At 40.5% G+C, this 19,711-nt stretch overlaps 1 protein-coding gene across 1 annotated transcript in view; it reads right to left on the bottom strand.

Annotated features, from left to right (window-relative positions):
- The window catches only part of XDH (xanthine dehydrogenase), a 79,137-nt gene that overhangs the window by 7,256 nt on the left and 52,170 nt on the right, over positions 1-19,711 (bottom strand). Inside the window, exons 21-34 of the mRNA XM_020972351.2 lie at positions 18,616-18,740; positions 17,130-17,263; positions 16,915-17,002; positions 14,882-14,968; positions 13,504-13,695; positions 13,213-13,358; positions 12,777-12,858; positions 11,278-11,373; positions 9,796-9,924; positions 8,774-8,848; positions 6,553-6,605; positions 4,140-4,254; positions 3,235-3,300; positions 728-916 (exon numbers count right to left, since the gene is read on the bottom strand). Coding sequence (XP_020828010.1) covers positions 728-916; positions 3,235-3,300; positions 4,140-4,254; positions 6,553-6,605; positions 8,774-8,848; positions 9,796-9,924; positions 11,278-11,373; positions 12,777-12,858; positions 13,213-13,358; positions 13,504-13,695; positions 14,882-14,968; positions 16,915-17,002; positions 17,130-17,263; positions 18,616-18,740 — 1,577 coding nt within the window. The remainder of the gene's footprint in view (positions 1-727; positions 917-3,234; positions 3,301-4,139; positions 4,255-6,552; positions 6,606-8,773; positions 8,849-9,795; positions 9,925-11,277; positions 11,374-12,776; positions 12,859-13,212; positions 13,359-13,503; positions 13,696-14,881; positions 14,969-16,914; positions 17,003-17,129; positions 17,264-18,615; positions 18,741-19,711) is intronic.

Raw genomic sequence — 19,711 nt, 5'->3', positions numbered from 1 at the left:
GGGCAAATCCAGGTTATATGATAACAAAAGATATCTATTTAAAATAATAATAGTTCATACTTATGCATCACTTTACATACATTATCTCATTCTTTCCTCACAACAGTCCTGTGAGAGATGTGCTATTAATTTTACAGATTTTCTTTCTTTCTTTTTTTTTTTTTTTTTACAGATTTTACAGATGTGGAAAGCAAAGCTCAAAGAGATAAAGGGATTTGGTCATAGTATGCATTTGAGGCTGCATTGGAGCCCATACCTTCCTGATTCCAAGATCAGCACTCTATCCATTACACTGTGCTATGCTGGCTCTTCTCTCATATCTTAGCCAATCCTTACAACATCACGAGGAGAGAGCTACTGTGGATTATTAGCCACATCATTAACAAATGAGTAGACTCAGGCTTGCCTAAGACCAAAGATAATCCCTGGCAAAGTTGAGTCTACCTTTGTTTGGCACTTATGGAGCCAGACCAACTTAACTAGACTAATCTGGAAACCTTCTTAAACTGATTCTAGATGAATTGGGTTCATATTCCTTCAAGACACTCCTTCAGACTCAAACTCAATTAGAAGCATTGGGCAGGACCAGTACCCAGCACCACTTGTTTCCAAGAGAACAGGACGATTTTAGACCTAGGCAATGGATAACTGAAAAGACCACTGCCTTTTACCCTGACTCTGAAAAATACATTTATTAAACTCAAATATGCAGATGCCATAGTAATACCTTAGAGTTATAGATGGCTTTTTTGTTAGGACAATCCCGGAGAAGAGACACCCTAAACTCAATAGGAATGTTGCCAAAGGCAGGGATCTTGTAGGTGCTGGGTCCCCGAGTATGCAGGCTTCCCTCAGTAGAGTAATGCAGCTCCTCCAGGGTAAAGAGACCGAGGCCTTGGACAAATGCCCCTTCTACCTGCAAGACAAATAAAGATCCTCTTGTTACCCTGTAACTCAACACCATGTATTGGACCTCTTTTCAAAGGTGTTCTTCTTCCCATAAACAGAGAATCCGAATCTAATAAGACCCAAGAAGGGATGGGGAGGTCATCGTATCATTTCTCTAGCGTATCTAAAGTATTCAGAGCCTAATTAAACAATGGCAGATCTATGTCATCCCATTATGCCTCATTTATCTCCCATTTCCAGTCCTTATGGTGACTACCAGTTATTGGCACTTCCACCAAGAGTTTGACCTAGAGAAGGCATATGAACATCACCAGTTATTACAGTCATGTGATATTCATAACAGCTTTAATAAGGGAGAAGTTCCATACATCAATCAATACTTTTTATGGGAATCAAACTTTTGCTTTCACTGGTACAGGAAATGCTTTATGAGCAAACTCTCTCTACTACTACAGATCTGTAACATTTCTGTCCATCTTTCAGTCTTAAAGAGTTGTGTGGGGAGCTCAGAGTTGAAACGATTTGTCCAGAGTTCATGCAGCCAGTGGGTAAGCTCACATCATCAGAGGTGAGGCTTGAACCTAGGTCTTACTGACTGAGGCCAGCTCTCTATCAGCTACACCAGGCATATCACATATGTAGCTCTCAGGTTACATGGGCCCAAATGCTACTGATTGCTGCAGAACCAGATTAAAATATAATTGGGAACTATTTAACAAAATAAACAAAAATACAAATAGACACAGATAATTAAAACGTGGTTTTCTAAATAGATGTGTGGCCTGAAGAGAGCCTTTTGTATGGTTTTGCATGGTTTAGTGGCTATTTGAGTTTGACCCCACTGAACTACACCATGATGCATCTATGTTAGTCTTCACAAAAAACGCTGATAGGGAGAAAAGGGACCTCACTGTTATCTCTGAGGAAGCAGAGATGTAAAGGAGGGAAATAGCCCCCTTAGTTTGCCACATAGGGAAAAAAGCAAGTTCTCTCCCATTTGCGGAGTTCTGTTTCCCAGTTGCGACATCCCAGACAGAGGATTAATCTAGACGTTCTCCCAGGCCCCTCTAGAACTAGTGTCCTGTTAATACACAAAGGGTCCCTACAGATTCAATAAACCCATGACATCCTAAGGAGAAATGATCCGCTTCTTAGAGTGTTGGATTTCTGTATGTTGAGTTATCATTGCTCCAGTTCTAAGAAATATGACTTTGCTTCTAGGCCTGCCTGCTCAATCTTTCCATCTGGTCACTTCCTTTGTCTTTCCCTAAATCTCAAGTTTATCCTTTCTATGTACGTTGGGCACATCATTCATTGTTTTTCACTTTAATTCTGAATAGGCATCTCCTAAATTTTGTCATTAATCTGGACATTTCCCTTCGAGAACCCCCTCCCACTCATCTCTGGTACAATTTCGAATTCTTCAAATCTAATCTTTACCATAAAATCTTTTAGCTCTTATTTAGGGAGGAAAGAAGCTATGATAATTTCTAACTTCCGACTCTCTTTGGGAATAGATCTGATGACTTCCCCCTACTGTCAACATTGTCTATCCAAGAAGGCTTTAGTCTTGAATGTCTGGGTGTATACGATATGTTTTATCGATGGTAGGGGGATAGATGTTGGTCCAGACCTGTGACTCCATTGATGTAAGAAACTTCTTGGAAGAAAACTCCCTCTATCAATGCAGATCAACAATTCTTCTCCAACTTAATCTTAAAAAATTTCCTAGGATACTTTAAGTAGCTTGCCCAGAATCACACAAAAAGCCAACATATATGCCATAAGGAATATTTAAACCTATGTCTTCCTGACTCTGAAGCCAGCTTTCTATTCACTAGGCCATACTGCCTCTCACCTAATACTTTTACTGTCCTGATTTTATTTGGTTGTTTGTACCGCCTTTTAAAGATAGTTCATGTTAGTGTTGTTTATCTTAAATTATAAATGCCCACTCAGCAGGGACCATGTTGACCTAAAACTACTATACAATGCTTCAAACTACACTATGGGTTAATGTGCTTAATAAGTAGGTTTTTTAAAATTTAGTTTAATTTTTTCCATTGCAAAAATATTTTTCTCTCCCTCCCACCTCTCCAAAGAAAAAAGAAAAGCAAAACTTTTATAACAAATACATATAGTCAAATAAAACAAATCCCTATCCTAAAAATATCTCTCTCATTCTACACTCTGAATCCACCTATTATCTGTCTAGTTGGGGAGTTTTTAAAGTAGTGACAGGCTATGGCAATTGAACTAGAAAATCAAAATGGAGAAACCAGTACCCAAATCTGTTCCAACCCTAGCTTTCCATGAGATCCTTACCTGTCCAATATCTATAGCTGGATTCAGGCTAGAGCCAACATCCATGACAATGTCTGTGCGGATGTTCTACAAAGAAAGGAAAAGTTTGAATAATTTGAAGACAAATAAATGCCAAAAATAACAGTCAGGATCTTGGCTATGTTAGGCTCTGGAAACACTGCCTTGCTATATAGTTCCACTATCATACACATGTATCCCAGGCCCACTGGATCTACAATGCTGACTGATCTCTGAATTTTTCTATCCTGGCTCAATTCTTACTGTTACAACAATCAATCAGATCATAGGACTCAGAGACAACTGCCTGTGTTTTTTAAGTTGCATTTTTTGAGGTCATCTGAAAGGAGTCTTAAAGATCAACCAGTCCAACCTCGTTGTTTTACAAATGACAAAAATGAAATCCATGGAAGTAATTTGTTCAAGACTAATGGATAGGAAGTAGCAGAGCCCAGTTTCAAACCCAGATCTTTTGACTCCAAATCAAGTGCTCTTTCCACTATCCTATGTACTTAAGGTTTACCAAGTACATTCATTCATCTATCAGTATTAATTGAAAATTCCTAGTGTCCCATTGTACAGCTCAGCACTTTCTGAGTGTACTAAAATCATGTAAAACTATCAGATTTTGAGTCAGGAGATCTGGATTTGAGTGTGTTACTTCCCTGCGACCTCTTAGGGTCTCAGTTTCTTCATCTATAAAATGAGAGTGGTGGAATGGTTGAACTAGATTCTAAGTTCCTTTCTACTTCTAGGTATGTGATTCTATGATTTGTCATGTCTATGGCCCTTTAAAGCTTTCAATCCTAGGATCCTATAATTTTCTTAAACCAAGGATTTTCCTTCTAATAGTGTATAGTGTTACTGGTTAGCTTGACTCTGGAATAAGAGAGTCCCAAGCTTCTTACCTTATGATCACCTGTTAAGCAGTCTATCTCAACCTCAGAGCAAGCTACACCATAGGAGAAGTAGTGGAAGGGATTTCCAGAATTGGTTTCAAAGCTATAGCCCAGGTTGGGTGTTCTGAGAAGAAAAGACACCATATATTTCAAGGTGAACAGAAGGAAAAAGTAGACTTTCCCTACAAAAGGAATCAATGTCTATAGTATATTAAGGTTTACAAAGCACTTGTTTCTCAATAACCTCATGAGAGAGTACAAGTATTATTATTGTTCCCATTTTGCAGGTGAGGAAACTGAGTTTAGGGGAGATCATAGGACCATAGAGAGAGAACCAAAAGGAATCTTAGAATCAGCCATCCAGGCCAACCTCATTTTACAGGGATGGAAACTTACAGAACTTACAGAGCTGATACTCAGCCCCAGGGAGGTAAAGAGTCTTTCCAAAGTCACTCAGGTAGTAATTGGTAAAGCTGCTATGGAAACCTAAGTTCTCTGATATCAAATCCAGTGGCCTCGCAGTGGTACCACACTGCCTTTCAAAGAAACCTCCCCTTTCCCTTTGAGATCACAAAGGTTTTCATTTTCTTTTTCCCACTATTCACCAGCAAAGTCAAGATAGAACATTTCAGCTTGGCAAGGAAACCTAGGTATTTCTTGATATATGATCTCTGCTCCTTGCTATTATAGTCACGTATTTTTTAAAGAACATATTACTATTAATCAATGAATCAAGTTGTTTTGTAAATCAGAGTTCCACTCCTACTTCCTAGATAGGCAATGGGAGCCTCAGAAGGGTCACAGACATGTATAGGCTCACGTCATTAAACAAAATTGTGGTCACATTTAAATCCATAGTCTCCTCCATGAGAAGGGTCTGCCTTTAAGGAATCTTTGGGCCATGTTGCTGCTTATTCTACTTTACTATTAAAATAGTAGTAGAATGTAAGCTATTTGAGAGCAGAGACTGTCTTACTTTTACATTTTTATCCCCAGGGCAAAGCACAAAGTAGGAGCTTTGTGCCTAGCACATAGTAGGAGCTTAGTAAATGTTTGCTGAATGTTTGATTATCTGAAAATTTTAGCTAGAGCCTCATACAAGTCTTCACTAATCTCTGTGTGAAAGATGGTCAATCAGTCAGTTATTCAGACAGTCTAGACAGCCTCAGACTGTTGTTTAAACTACTTTGTTTTTCTATCTCTTCTCCTGACATTCTGTCAACCTTAGCAAAAATATTTTTGAATAAGTCTGTACATATACATATACACCCACAGGTTTCATACCCTAAAAAGACCACTAAAAGCAAATATAACCCTATTACCTGAATTTAGATTTCTCTGAATGAGAAACTGAAGCTTTGCTAGTTAAAACTTCACAGTTTCAAAATGAACCCAATCATAATTGTGTGTTCATCAATTTCTGAGTTTCTAAATCTAATGTGAAGGCCTTCTGTCCATAGGGGTCTTAGGTTGCTAATATGTTTCAAAGAGGCAACATGATACAATGAATAGTGTTCTGGACACACGAGTCAAGAAAGTCTGGGTTCAAATACAGCTTCTGACACTTCTAGCTGTATGGACAAGTCATTTAACTTCTATAAGCCCTCAGTTTCCTTATCTGTAAAATGGGAATAATAAGGCTTATGGTACCTACTTCACCACATGGTTATGGAGCAGATTATAAAGCACTTTGCAAAGTTAAAGCCTATAAAAATGTAAGAGTATGAGACTGAGAAAATGGCTTAACCTATTGATGGCCTCAAGCAACTCTCTAAGGTTATAAATGGCAAAGCACAATTAACCTCTGTTTGCCTCAGTTTCTTCAACTGTGAGAAGTGGATAATATCACCTACCTAGCAGGGTTGTTATGAGGATCAAATGAGATAATATTTGTAAAGCACTTAGCGCAGTAGTTGGCACATAGGAGGCACTATATAAATGCTAATTGTTATTATCATCATCGTAATCATAATTATCATTCTCTGAAGTAGAAAAGAGAAATTCATCACAAGGAGCTCTCTATACCAGTGGAATCACAGGTCTGGTCTAAAAAAAGTCAGCTGTTAATATCATCATCATCATCATCATCATCATCACCATCAAAGCTAGAGAAGGAATTTGTTCTTGTAAATCTCCAATGAGTTTATCGCTTTGTAACAAGGGCCAGTGTTTCATGAGAAATATGTTGGTTCTGTCTAAGGGGATGACACCAAATGGAAAATCCCAGGAATACTTGGTGAGAACTCTACTTCCACCACTGTACAACATTTCTGTTTATGATGTTAATGGAAAGCCCACATGGAGGAAAGGTTGGCATTCTCTGCCTGTGCTTGGCCACATAATCAGAACTCATAATGGTAAAGTTTTTCCAACAGTGCCTTAGTAACCAAATATGATGAAATAGAAAAGAATGAACAGTTACCTATAAAATCCTGTAGCAGACAAACTCACTGGTGCCAGGTAGGCAGCATTGACCTGAGGGAAAGAAAATTATTATGAGAGATATGGGGAGGATACCTATCCAACCTCCAGTCCTGGAGAGAGTCATTAAGAGATAGCTAGATCTGTTATTCTAGGCTGCAATGAGGCCATTTTCCCAGTCAACCAAGCTTCAAACCTCAATTATCAATCACTTCTCTCTCCGTCACCAAGTCCTGCAGAGTTTTCCTTTCTAATGTTTCTACAATTATTCTTTCCAGCCTTGCTGCCACTCTGTTTCAGGACATCATTACCTCAAACCTAAATCTGCCTCCTTATAAATGCCATCCATTGCTCCCAATTCTGTCCTCTAGGCTCAAGAAGAGCCAGACAAATTTTTCTTCCACGTGACAGTCTTTCAAATACTTGAAAAAATTCATCATGTCTCCCCTCCCCTAATCCCATCTCCAAGACTTTTCTTTTCAAAACTAAAACCCCCAGTTTCCTCAATGTGGCACAATCCTCAATCCCTTCACATAATTCTGGTCACCAATTTTTGTTGTTGTTGTTATTGTCATTGTTGTTGGGGGTGAGTTTGGGGTGGAGCCCCCTGAGGTAGTAAATTCCTGGTGAGGAAACTCTTTCTATCAATGCAGATCAGAAACTGCTCTGATATGTTAAGTCTTAGAAAGTTGCCTAGGACACTGAAGGTGAAGTGCTTTGCCCAGGGTTACATAGCCAGTGTGGGTCAGAGGTGGGATTTGAACCCAGGTCTTCCTAACTCTGAGGACCAACCGTTCTCTATACAACATGCCATAATGCTTCATTCACTCTATTACAAAACATCCCTGATCCAGGTCAGAATGGAAATAATATCAGCCAACAATAATAATTACAACAGCTGACATTTATACAGCCCTTTCTGGATTTACAAATCACTTTATTTACACCTTCCAGTATCTTCTCTTAAAATTCAGATGCTCCTTAATTAATTAATTAAGGTAGTTAATAAGTTAACACCTCATGAGAATTAGTTGACAGCCATCAGAGACAAAGATAGGGACCTGGAGGGGAAGAGGTTACTGGAAGGGGGAAAAGAGGGATTAAGGAATGAAGTGTGGGAGGCAAAAAAGAGAACGGTTTGTTTCATTAATTTCCTAGGCAGAAAGCCCAAAAACCTTGGGGGTGGTAACAATATTGTCATAAGTCTTAATAAAAAATGATAAGGAGAACAAAACCAAAAATACATTCCCTGCTCATGATTTGGTAGATGTCTTCTTAGGGCCACTCTTCAATGGAAGACATCAAGAACAAGGGAAATAAATCTTTGTGTTCCCTATTTATTTTTTATCTTTCTCTATTAGTTTCCCATTCATTGACAAAATTCAGTTCTATTCCAATAACATATTTATCATTATATCAGACCTCCACAACTGGAAGAGAACTTAGAAACCATCTAGTCCAAACCCTTCATTTGACAAATGAGGAAAATGAAGCCCAGGGATTAAGTGATTTGCCCAAGGTCATACAGGTCATATACTGATATGTTGTTATTCAGTAGTTTCAGTCATGTCTAACTCTTCATGACCCCATTTAAGGTTTTCTTGGCAAAGATACTGGAGTGGTTTGCCATTTCCTTCTCCAGCTATTTTACAGATGAAGAAACTGAGGCAAACAGGGTTAAGTGACTTGGCCAGGGTTACACAGCTAGTGGCTGAGGCCAGATTTGAACTCAGGAAGATGAGTATTCCTGACTCTAAGCCTGGTACTCTATCTACTGTGTCACCTAGCTGCCCTCTAGTAAGTGCCTATTACTCTGCAAGGTCTTCCTACTAAAGATACCCTCCAGTGGCTCTTCATGGTATGCAGATGATCCAGGTTCTCAAGAAAGCCAGGCCAATAGGGCATAAGCTCTGGCAGGTCCTACCAAGCTGGCAAGGCACTGAGTATAGCCCCAGTGATGAACTGTGTATATTTGCACTGATATACAGCTAGTCTTGGTCAGAGCATCAAAGCTCTTCACTAGAGAATTGGTCCAGGGGATGGATTTTGAGGGCCAAATGAAACTCACAAAATCTGTCTACAAAGGCATAGAGGAAACTATAAACTGTGCCAGTGGATGGAGCTCCCAAACGCAGGAAATCACAGATCCTGAGCACTTTATACTACAAATATGGGCAGGTCCTAAGTTTCACCATGTTTATCTTTAATAAATACACACTTACCCAATCTTCCCAGGAACCATTGGGGTTTTTATTTTTGAAGGGTTCCAACCTTTGTAAGATGGTTTTACATGCTTCCTAAAGGAAAAAAAAGCACATACAAAAATCATGCCCCCCAAACATATTGGTCATTGGTTATAGTATCATAGATTTAGAGCTAGGAAGGATCCTGAAGATCACCAACTTCAAATCATTCTTTTTACAGTAAGGACACGGAGACAAACAGAGGAAAAAATGATTTGCCCAGGGTCACACAGCTAGTGAGTGTCTGAGGCCAGATTTGAACCCAGGTCTTCCTGACTCCAAGTCCAGCTCCTCCTCACCTACCCCCAAAGTTCCTATAATGGTATATAAATTTTAATTTTATGCCCCTCCTTGCTCAACATTTCCCAGAAGCTATAGAAATGCCCCAGAATCCTGGGATTCAGGCTGGGGTTGCCTGAAGAATAGAGGCAATCACTGACTTTTTCTGTGGGAGGATGCCTACAGTCCAAGGATCCTAGTTGAAGTGGGAACTGCACAGAAGACAGGCAAAGAAAGTAGGTGTTACTCAGAAAGGTACCATTTTGATTCCTTATTCAATGCCAGAGCAAACCTTTTGCATGATTTTAAAAATACTGATTTCATTGCTGCATATTTAAGGGGACTGTTAAGATTGTGTCTCGGATCATTAGCTCCTCATTTCAATCAGCTCTCTTATGATAAGGATCCCAGAACAGACATCACATCTCTTGGCTAGACAGCTTCATTTTCTCTCCACTTTCCTGCCCTGTCCTCTTGCCTATCTTCAACCTTGCCAGCTAAATGCAAAGATGTTAATGGAAGCAGCTATGAGCCTTGTGGCTTTTCCCATGCCCTTACGTCTGGAGGATGAGGGTCCTCCTTAATCATAGCACCAGAGAAACAAGAACAGCTCATGACCAAATAGCCTTAGTAGAACGCTGCCACAGACATCCCAAGGAGACTGCTTTGGACCTGAACAATAGGCCACACCAGAGACCTATAAGGCCCCACAAGAACCTTACGTAGACAGCCTGTCCATTGATGTCAGTGCTGACAGAGGCAGCTGTAGGAGAGGTGTTGGGAACTGTAGCGGTGCTTGTTTCACTGATGAAAATCTTGGAAGTGGGGATCTTCAAAGCTTTGCTGGCCACCTGCAAAATGAGGAGTCCATGGCTATCGGGTATATTTATTTTTAGAAAGCATTGCTAGCAATCCTTAAAATCATTCAATCTTATTATCAGGGAAAAATATAGAATCCATCTAATCCAATCTTCCATCCCATGCAGGAACCTTTGATAACACCTCTGAGGTTCAATTCACCTATGGAACTTATCCCTTCCTGTAAGTCTGTCCTATAGCCAACATCTTATGGAAAGGTCATTAGATGTTAGAGCTGGAAAGGACCTTTTTTAGACTGGATCCATGATTTCATTGGTATAAAGAATATCAGAAGAGGAAGCACCTTCTACAAATACAATGAGGCACCTGCCTGCTCTACATCTCAGAGTTTTAGAGAATTGCTTAGGGGTACTGATAGTTTAAGTGACTTGGCCAGGGTCACACAGCCAATAGGTGTGATGGCCATGGCTGTGAGAGTCTAGACTTGAACCCAGGTCTTCCTGACACTGAGACTGGCTCTCTAGCCATTTAAATTTTGATGAATCTCAAAAGTCCTTAGAAATTATTTAATCCAACCCCTTCATTTATTCAGATGATGAAATTGAGGCCCAGAAAAGCAAGATGTTTTGTTCAAGGTCACTGGAGGTCCATTTACTCATCTGTAAAATTAAGGAGGTGGATTAAATGATACATAAGGTCCTTTCCAGTTCTTAACCCTATGATAATCTATGATGAAGTATATCCCTTGTACCTCTATTGAACAGCCTCCTTCTCACCCAGGGAATACTAGTAATTATAATAACTGATATTTATATAGAACAATAAGGTGTTACATAGTGCTTTTCCTCCCATTTGAATCTGATTAACAATACTGTGTAAGGTAGGTACTGCATATTTTTGTGTGTAGAGGAGCAAGGATAGAGGGGCAAGTCTGGACTTGTGATTTCATCAATGTAGGAAACTACTAGGGAAGATACACTCTCTATGAAAATCTGAAAGTTCTCTGCAACATATAGTGTTAAAGAATTACTTGGGTACAGTGAGAGATCACTAAGGCTAACACAGTAATTATAGCCTGTGTCAGAGGATGGGGCTTGAATCTAGGTTTTCTGACTCTCTAGTAGGCCACTCTGCCATGCTATCTCTCAATACTGATATTATTCCCCATTTTACGTATGAGAAAACTGAGATGCCAAGATTGAAATTACATTTCCAAGGTCATAGAGCTAGTTAACATCAAAGGAGGGTTTTGAACCCAGTCTTTTGGGTTCAGGCAATCTATCCATCATACCATTGTTGCCTTTCTAGAGAAAACTCCTTGTGCTGAGAGTATTTCCCCCACAAAGTATTCTCCTGTTACTGTTGTGTTCATTTAGGCTACTTACTTGGATCATCTTGGTGTGAAGGCCTTGGCCCATCTCAGTACCACCATGCGTAAGAAGAACTGAACCATCTGTGTATACGTGTATCAGAGCTCCAGCCTGTGGGAGGAAGATGAGGCCACGTCAGGATTACCACATGGGACCTGTTCAGCTTCAAGTTTTCTTTAGTCTTAGACTGAAGGGAGTAGTGCCCAACAAAATACTTTCTGGAGAGCACCATAAATACTAGAAGGTGAAATACTATGTCCTTAGCCTTCTTTTCTTCTCTGTTTACATTCTCTCTCTTAGTAATCTCATCCTTCCTCATGGCTTCAGTTATCACTGCAGATGACCACATATCCAGGCCCAGTCTCTTCCCAGAGCTCCACTTCAGCATCACCAACATCCTACTGAACATCTCTACCTTGAAATCGTGCTGGAACATCAAACTCAGAATGTTCCAGACTGAATTCATCTATTCTCCCCCTCCCCACAAGCTTCCCTATCTTCAAACTTCCCAGTAATTGTCAATATCATTCTCTAAGTCCCTTGGGTTCAAAATCTTAGGTTCATCTTTGATTCTTCTCTCTCCCTCAGCCTCTATATCCAATAAGTTTCCAAGTCTTGACAATTTTCCTCCACAACATCTCACATTTGTCTTTCCTTTCAACTTACGCTGCCATCATCCTAGCTGGGGCTCTCATCACCTTTCTCTTGGACTATGTGGTAAGCTGGTCTTCCTGCCTCCAATTTTTTTGCTCTCAAATCCTTCACACAGCTACCAAAATCAATCTTTCTAATGCACAGGACTGATCAAGTCACTCTCCATCTCAAAAGTCTTTACTGGCTCCCCTTCATGTATGGGATAAACTCCTCACCCTAGCATTTAGGCCCCTTGAAAACCTGGCTTCCAACCTACCCTTCCTATCTTATTTCAGTCTTTTCCTTTCATATCATCTAACTTTCAGCCAGAGTAGACCATGAAGCATTTCCCAGTTTTGTCCTGCCCCCTCTGGCCTCTATATATTTGCATGGTCCATTTCATCATGCCATCCTACTACTCCCTTTACATTTCTACCTGTTGAAAACTTCCATGCCTTCAAGGATGAGTTCAAGGACTCCATTATCTGGGAAGCCATCTCTTTTCCCTTAAGATAAAACAGAACTCTGCTTCTTCATATTTCTTAGAGTCCTCAGTCTGGATCCTTCATCTACCCTTGTTACATTTTGCCTTGTACCTTATTTACAATTTTCATCATGGTATCCTCAGTACCTCACTCAATGCCACAGGCATGACAGACACTTGATGAATGACGGTCACATTCCCCAGCTGAGAAAGAGGTGCTAAAACCCAGATAATCAATCAAATATAATAAAAAGTCTAAGCAATCCTGGGCTGTTCTCTCCAGTGAACTCTACCACCAATAAAAATAGATATCCCTCCTGAAGCAGCTTCTAGAACAATAAAAATGCAGGAGTCCCAGTCAAGTGGATATGAGAGAAGAGACAAGATACTTAATTACCTGATTCAGAAAGGGAATTGTGAAGCTGATTCCAAACTTGGTAGGAATTATACACAAACCTCTCTTCTTCCAACGATTCTCCCTGGAAAAAAAGAGACATTTTCCCAAAGATCCTATCCACCTGTGTGGGTCTTTATCCTTTTTGTATATATGTCTTATCTCCCCTACTAGACTGTAAGCTCCTTGAGGACAGGGACTGTATATTTTCTGGGCTACCACATAGCTTCATTTAGTCATTGTATCTCCCCCAAGGTTTGGTATACTGGTATGTACCTAGAACATGTTTAATAAAAGTTTAAAAATTCAGACTATTACAGAAAATTTCAAAGATGACCATGACAGAAATGGAAGGGTATCAGTCGCTTCCCTTTCCCCCACCCCAGCTTCTCTATGTAGCAAGTTCTTGGTTTCCTGTCCTTTTCTTCCCAGGTCTTACTTGTTAAACTTCTCAATCTCCTTCTTCCTGGTATGGTACTGTGAGCTTTCCAGGCATTCATCCCAGCACCTGGGCAAAGTGAACCCCTCCAGCCTCTGGTTAAAGTGAGTCAGGTCTCCTTCCTTGTACATGTTCAGCCTTCGAACCTTCCCAACAAAGACAGAGAGTTTGTGGGTGGTGAGGTACTCGGAGGCTCCAACCCAACCGTAACACTGCTCCTGGAGACAGGTTAATGTATCCTGAGCAGGACAACCCAATATTTTAGCCAGCAACACTAATCTTGGTTCTTACTTCCTCGGCTGGAAGTCTACAGGTTAGGGCAACTTCACTCATCCAGTACTCAGCAATGAACATCCCCTGGGGCCCCCCAAAACCCCTGAAGGCTGTGTTGGAAGGCAGGTTGGTCTTGCATAGTCGGCCAGTACCCCGGATGTTGGGGATCTTATAGCAGTTGTCCATATGAAATAAAGCTCTCTCCATGATCTAAGGAAAAGGAGTACAAAAAGGAATAAATAATCCATCATTTTTAATGGCTGTCTCCAAAGATTTATCCTGTCCAACTTAAACAATGTACCAGGCTTTAAGTATGAGGCATACGAACATCTTTGAAAACACTGAGTTTACTGGTTATGGAATTATAGGATCACAGATTTAGAGCTCAAAGCAATCTTAAAGGCCATCAAATCCAACCCCCTCATTTTACAGATGAGGAAACTGAGGTGGACAAAACTTAAGTGAATTGCCCCAGGTTACACAGCTATTAAGTGTCTGGGGCAGGATTTGAACTTTGTATTTCCTGACTGCAGGTCCAGCACTCTACCTACTTCACCACCTAACTTAATAGATGATACATGAGAGCTGGTGTGGCTAAAAATAAAAAATTACCCTGTGGGCAACCTGGTGACATGAACTTAACTAGGCTGCTCTTCAGACAACAGACATGCAGTCTGTCATTAGGTTCATGTTTAAAGCCTTTCCTGCTCATCAAGACTTGTCAGAGCTTGTGTCCTCTTGGATTAGCTTTAAAGAACCTAAAGATCATTTGAATTTTAGGATGAGGCATTGTAGTAGAACTTGAGCAGAGAGTTATGTCATCCTATGTATGCCCATACTACCTCTAACAAACTTGCTCAATATTTTTGGTCTCAATCAAACACTTAACAATAATACTCATTTTGCTATTCTTCCCCCCACTCTGCTTCCTCCATTATCCACCCACTCATTGACCTAAGGGCTTTTGACTAATTATTGAACTCTCCTGCCAGAGCTGTGGTTTCTAGGCTTATTCATGGTCTATTCATGATGTAATTCAGGTTCTGGTCATCAAATGAGCCCCCAAATTAAGTCAAATCAATAAAAATAGACAACATCCCTCAGGGTATCTTTCCTCTGAAATACTCAGTTCACTTAACAGTTGTTAACTAGCCGCCATCTTATCAATGTTGATTTGTTGAGGTTCTTAGGGTACCTCAAAAACTAAATCATAGCCTAGGTCACTTGAATCAGGCCAAGCATAGTTCAACAACCCAAGCCCACTCCTATACTGAGTATAAACTCGGTGATATTCTGCTAAGCAACGTTCACCATTAAACTTGAAGTTGGCTGGGGGAGGGGGGTGAGGGAAGGGGAGTTGGAGAGGATGATGGCCCAAAGGCCGGGTCTTACTTACACTCCCAGAGAGGTCTAAAGTATTTCCTGCATTGCTGTAGTGTTCGACTTCGAGGGCCACAATCTTTCCAGTCTTCATGAAGCCAACCTAACCACAACGCAGACCACTTCAGCCAGGGTACTTTCCCATACTCCATCTCTCTATCCATCCCTTTCCCTTCCCTCTCTTTAGCCTCACAGGAGAAAAACAGAGGGAACACTGTGCCAAGGATATAACAGAAGGAACCTAATAGCAGGTGCTTCCTTCAAGAAGAAAAAATTAACTTTTTTAAAAGGGCAACCAGGGTTCAGGAGGAGACTAATCTCAACTTCACAACCCATTCACTGCTCCAAGACTGTTTTAGGTTTTGGTTTGTTTTTAATCTTCAGCACCCTAATGCAGTGATTTCTATACAGTAGGCTCTTCGTAAAATGCTTATTGAATGGAAGTGAATTGCTTTCTGGCTTTCATGATAGAAAAGGAGAAGTAGGGGAGCAGAAAGATGGTGAAACAAAGAAAGAGGATGAGGAAAGAGGAGAGAAGAAAAAGAGGAGGGAGAAGGAAAGAAGGGCAAGGTATGACTTAGTGCTTCACAACAGATTTCAGAAGTGAAAGTGTCAAATTCAATCCACTAAAAAGAGGAGAACACACTCTGCTAACCCGATTCTATCAGTCTGAGGCATCCAGGAAAAGGTCTCAGTCTAAGGGCAAATACTCTCCTAAGCAGACAAACGTGGATGAAAGAGGGATGGCAAGGGCAGGGTACATTGTTTAATTTTTTTTTTTTTTAGGCAGTTGGGGTTAAGTGACTTGCCCAGGGTCACACAGCTAGTAAGTGTCAAGTGTTTGGTCTGAGGCCGGATTTGAACTCAGGTCCTCCTGACTTCAGGACCAGTGCTCTACCCACTGTGCCACCTAGCTGCCCAACGGCAGGGTACATTGGAACTGATGTAATACTGTGATCTTTCTTCATGGTATTCAGCCACCAAGCAATCACAACTAAGTCTCTCATTCACACAGCATTCTATCCTTTTCTTTCTTTCTTTTTTCGTCTTTTGTTTGTTTGTTTGTTTGTTTTTGCTAGGCAATTGGGGTAAGTGACTTGCCCAGGATTACACAGCTAGTAAGTGTCAAGTATCAGGGGTCAGATTTGAACTCAGATCCTCCTGACTCCAGGGTCAGTGCTGTATCCACTGCACTACTCAGCTGCCTCATCATTCTATCCTTTTGAAAGTACATACATACCCATCTCAGTACTTCATCCTCACAATAGCACTCTGAGGTAGCTATTATCCTCTCCATTTTACAGATGAGGAAACTAAGGTATGGTATGTGCCTATGGTCACACTGCAAGCATGTAAGCACCTTGATAGCAGAGACTGATTCATTTTTGCCTTTGTATCCTCAGAACCTAGCACAGTGTTTGGTACACAATAGGGTACTAATAAATGTTTACTGGATTAAATCAAAGTGGAAGTGAAAGAGGTAAGACTGAAAATCAGATCACCTGATTCCTAATCCAGTGCTATATCTATCAGAATTGCAACTAGGGTAGAGTGATCTAGGTTTATCCCTAGGGCACTAAAATTTAGAGGGAGCATAGCATAGCATCATAGCAGCATAAAAACTACTCAACCTATCAGTTAATCAGAAAGAATAATAAATTAGAATAGGAAGCTACCAAGTGGTATGTCATCCTCTCTGTGTCCTTACTAATTCCTCATCACCACTATTATATCAAGGGGGCTATACCTCTGTCATCTACAACTACACAACCCTATCCAGGGGTCTCTTCCAACCAACTGAAGTTTTCTTAAAAAGTTAAAGTGAGGGCATATTTCTTGTGGCTCACCATGGATATGTTTTGTGACGTTTGCTCTAGACTCCAAAATTGCTAGCTATGGTTCCTCAAGCTTCCTCACACAGAGGGGAAAACTTAAGCAAAGGAATCCTTCCCCATTCACACAATGAGACCACATCCCTGAACTTCTGTCTTCCAATTATATCACTAGACAGTGTGGCTGAACCTGACTTTGTTCCTTTAAATTGAATACCTTATATCTGGCCATAAATGGGTGTCTCCCACCAGTTATCAACATGTCTTCATCTCGATCCAGCATGCAACGTACAGGGTGGCCGGTCCTGGGAGAGAAACCATTACCCTTACAGACATACCAGCCTTTTCCAGGAAACCAGCTTCCCAGACAGCAGAAGGAAGCCTCCTGCTTCCCTGTGCCCCCACATTCAACCTCTTGGCTTTAGAACTTACTTGAATGCAGCCAAAGCAACTGCTGTAGACAATACAATGCTCCGGGTCTCCTTCCCTCCAAAACCTCCTCCCATTCTCTTCACTCGAACCACAATGCGATTTGCTGGGACCCCCAAGACTTTGGCCACAAAACTCTGGAATGAAAATGAGGGAATGCTGATTCAGAGTTAACGTCCCTTCTAGCACTAGTGGGCACTAGTAGACACAATAGATTCAGACCCCACATGTAGCTAGTTCTGGTGACAGCAGCTTGTTCATTTGCAAGGAGAAAGGCTAGAAATATCTATAGCTGAGGTCTCTCTCAGCTAGACCACACCTTGTACTGGAAACCAGCTGTAGTGCAGTAGACCAAGCTCAGGCTATTTTGTGCCTAATGAGCTATCAGTAGATCCCAGCAAGGCACAGGGAAGTACTCACTCTAGATTAATATGACATACGAACCCCACGGGAGCAAATAGGAATTCTGCAGAAGAGTTTATTTATGTAAAAACAAGTCAAACAAAAGGTGTATCATGGTTGGTTCTATAAAACTTGCACTCAGTCAAAAGGCTGCACCCAAGGACCTAGAAGGCCACATGCGGCCCTTGCGGCCACAGGTTCCCCATCCCTGTACCTAGCAGCTGTTAGATTTTCGGTGTGAACATTAAACCTCAGAAATTCCCAAAAGCTATAAATCAGGGCTTGATGTATTATTTTGTTGATTGTCAAGACTTAAGAAAGTGATGGAGAAAATAGTAATAATGCAGATTAAACCTAAAAGTGGTTTATTATTTTATTTCTTGCATAGACTTAAGAAAGTGATGGAGAAAATGTTAATAATGCAGATTAAATTTAGAAGTATGTTGGTGCATACTTTTTTTTCCTGAAGATATGGTTGTAAATATTTGTCAGCACACTGTTCAAGGCACTGAAGGTGATTGAATAGGTAGGTAAAAGTGGGTTGTGTTTTTCCTGGAGGGACAGTTGTTAACATTTACCAGCACACCCCTGGCATTCACTACTGCATCTAGCCCTAACATGACTACTATTAACCAAAAAGAGGTGGATCACAAAATATCAGTCTAGAAGGACCTTAGAGGCCATTTGGTTCGACTAATACTTGAACAATAATCCCTTCTCTAAATTCCTTGCCTCACTGTCACACAGAGAGTAAGAGGCAGAGCCAGGACAAGAATCCAGGTATAGTGAATAGGCACCATGGACTTGCAATCAGGAAGCCTGGATTCAAATCCCATGGCAGACACTTCCTAGCTGTGTGACCCAAGGCAAGTCATTTCACTACTAGTCTCTGCTTTATTTTCCTCTTCTGTAAAATGAAGGGGAGGGGACTTGACAGCCTCTACGGTCCTTTCAGCTCTAAATTGATGGGCCTCTGATTTTTAGTTCACTGTTGCCTCTCTATAGTTTCTCTGCAAACAGGAATCTCAGCACTTTGCATATTTCTATCAAATTCCCTTTTCTAGTCCATTAATTATTAGTCAGTTACCTGAGTCTTCATTGTGTTCTGGGTGGACACGAAGAGCTCCATCTCTCCTGCTTCACCCTTCGGGACAGCAATGGTGCAATGAGTCTCTAAGTAGAAGTGTTCCTGCCCACCAATATACAGCTCTCCTGGAAAAGCCACAGAAAATCTAATGTTAGTAGTACAAGGGAGAACAGAATCCCATATAAGGAGGAAAAAACCCCGTAATTTACTGATTCCTATTGAAGGATGACTATGTATAAACCAGGAAATAAGAAAAAGATCTTAGATTCATAGCAGACCATGAATTGAAAATGAAGCAGTGATAATAGCAAGTCAAGGCAAGTCAAGCAGTATTATTAAGCATCTACTAAGTGCCAGGCACTGTGTTAAGAGATACAAAGAGAAGACAAAAAAGTAGCCCCTTCTTTCAAGGAGCTCACAGTCTAATTGAGGAAGCAATTGAATTTTCACTGTGAGCATTTACACCTCAGAAATCAGCAAATGCTACAAATCAGGGCTCGGTTTATTATTTTGTTTCTTGTATATACTTAAGAAAGTGATGGAGAAAATATTAATAATGCAGATTAAATTTAAAAGTGTTTTGGTGCATATGTTTTTTTCCCTAAAGATATGGTTGTAAATATTTGTCAGCACACCGTTCAAGGCATTGAAGGTGATTGAATAGGTAGGTTACACTGTCAGCCTTGCTCTTTAGGAAAATCAATTTGATAATTGGGTGGAAGATGGACTCATTTAAATGACATTTTAAAAAATTAAGAGCAATATGTATACTGCTACTACAGTCAGCAATGATGACTAGGTCATTTGCTAAAGATTATTATACGATTCTGGAAAAAGACAAAAGGAAATCAACAAAAATTATTAAAGGCTATTTGCCAAATGACCTGAATTCCACTCCTTTTCAGACAGTAGCTATATAACCTTGGCCCAAACGCTTCCCCTTCCTGGGTCTTTTTTTATTTTCATTATCTCTATCAAAAGAAGGGAAATTCTCTTTAGCTGTAACATTCAGCAATTCTATCACATATGGAGAAAGTGGCTTTTCTTTTTTTTTTAATAAGGAGATTACAGACCTTGAAAAAAGAGAAAGCTTCTG

This window comes from Phascolarctos cinereus, unplaced genomic scaffold (genome assembly GCF_003287225.1).
Source record: "Phascolarctos cinereus isolate Bilbo 61053 unplaced genomic scaffold, phaCin_HiC Scaffold_2;HRSCAF=192, whole genome shotgun sequence".
Taxonomy (NCBI): domain Eukaryota; kingdom Metazoa; phylum Chordata; class Mammalia; order Diprotodontia; family Phascolarctidae; genus Phascolarctos; species Phascolarctos cinereus.
Note: the sequence above shows the minus strand (reverse complement) of the source record. Positions and strands in the feature narration are given on the sequence as shown.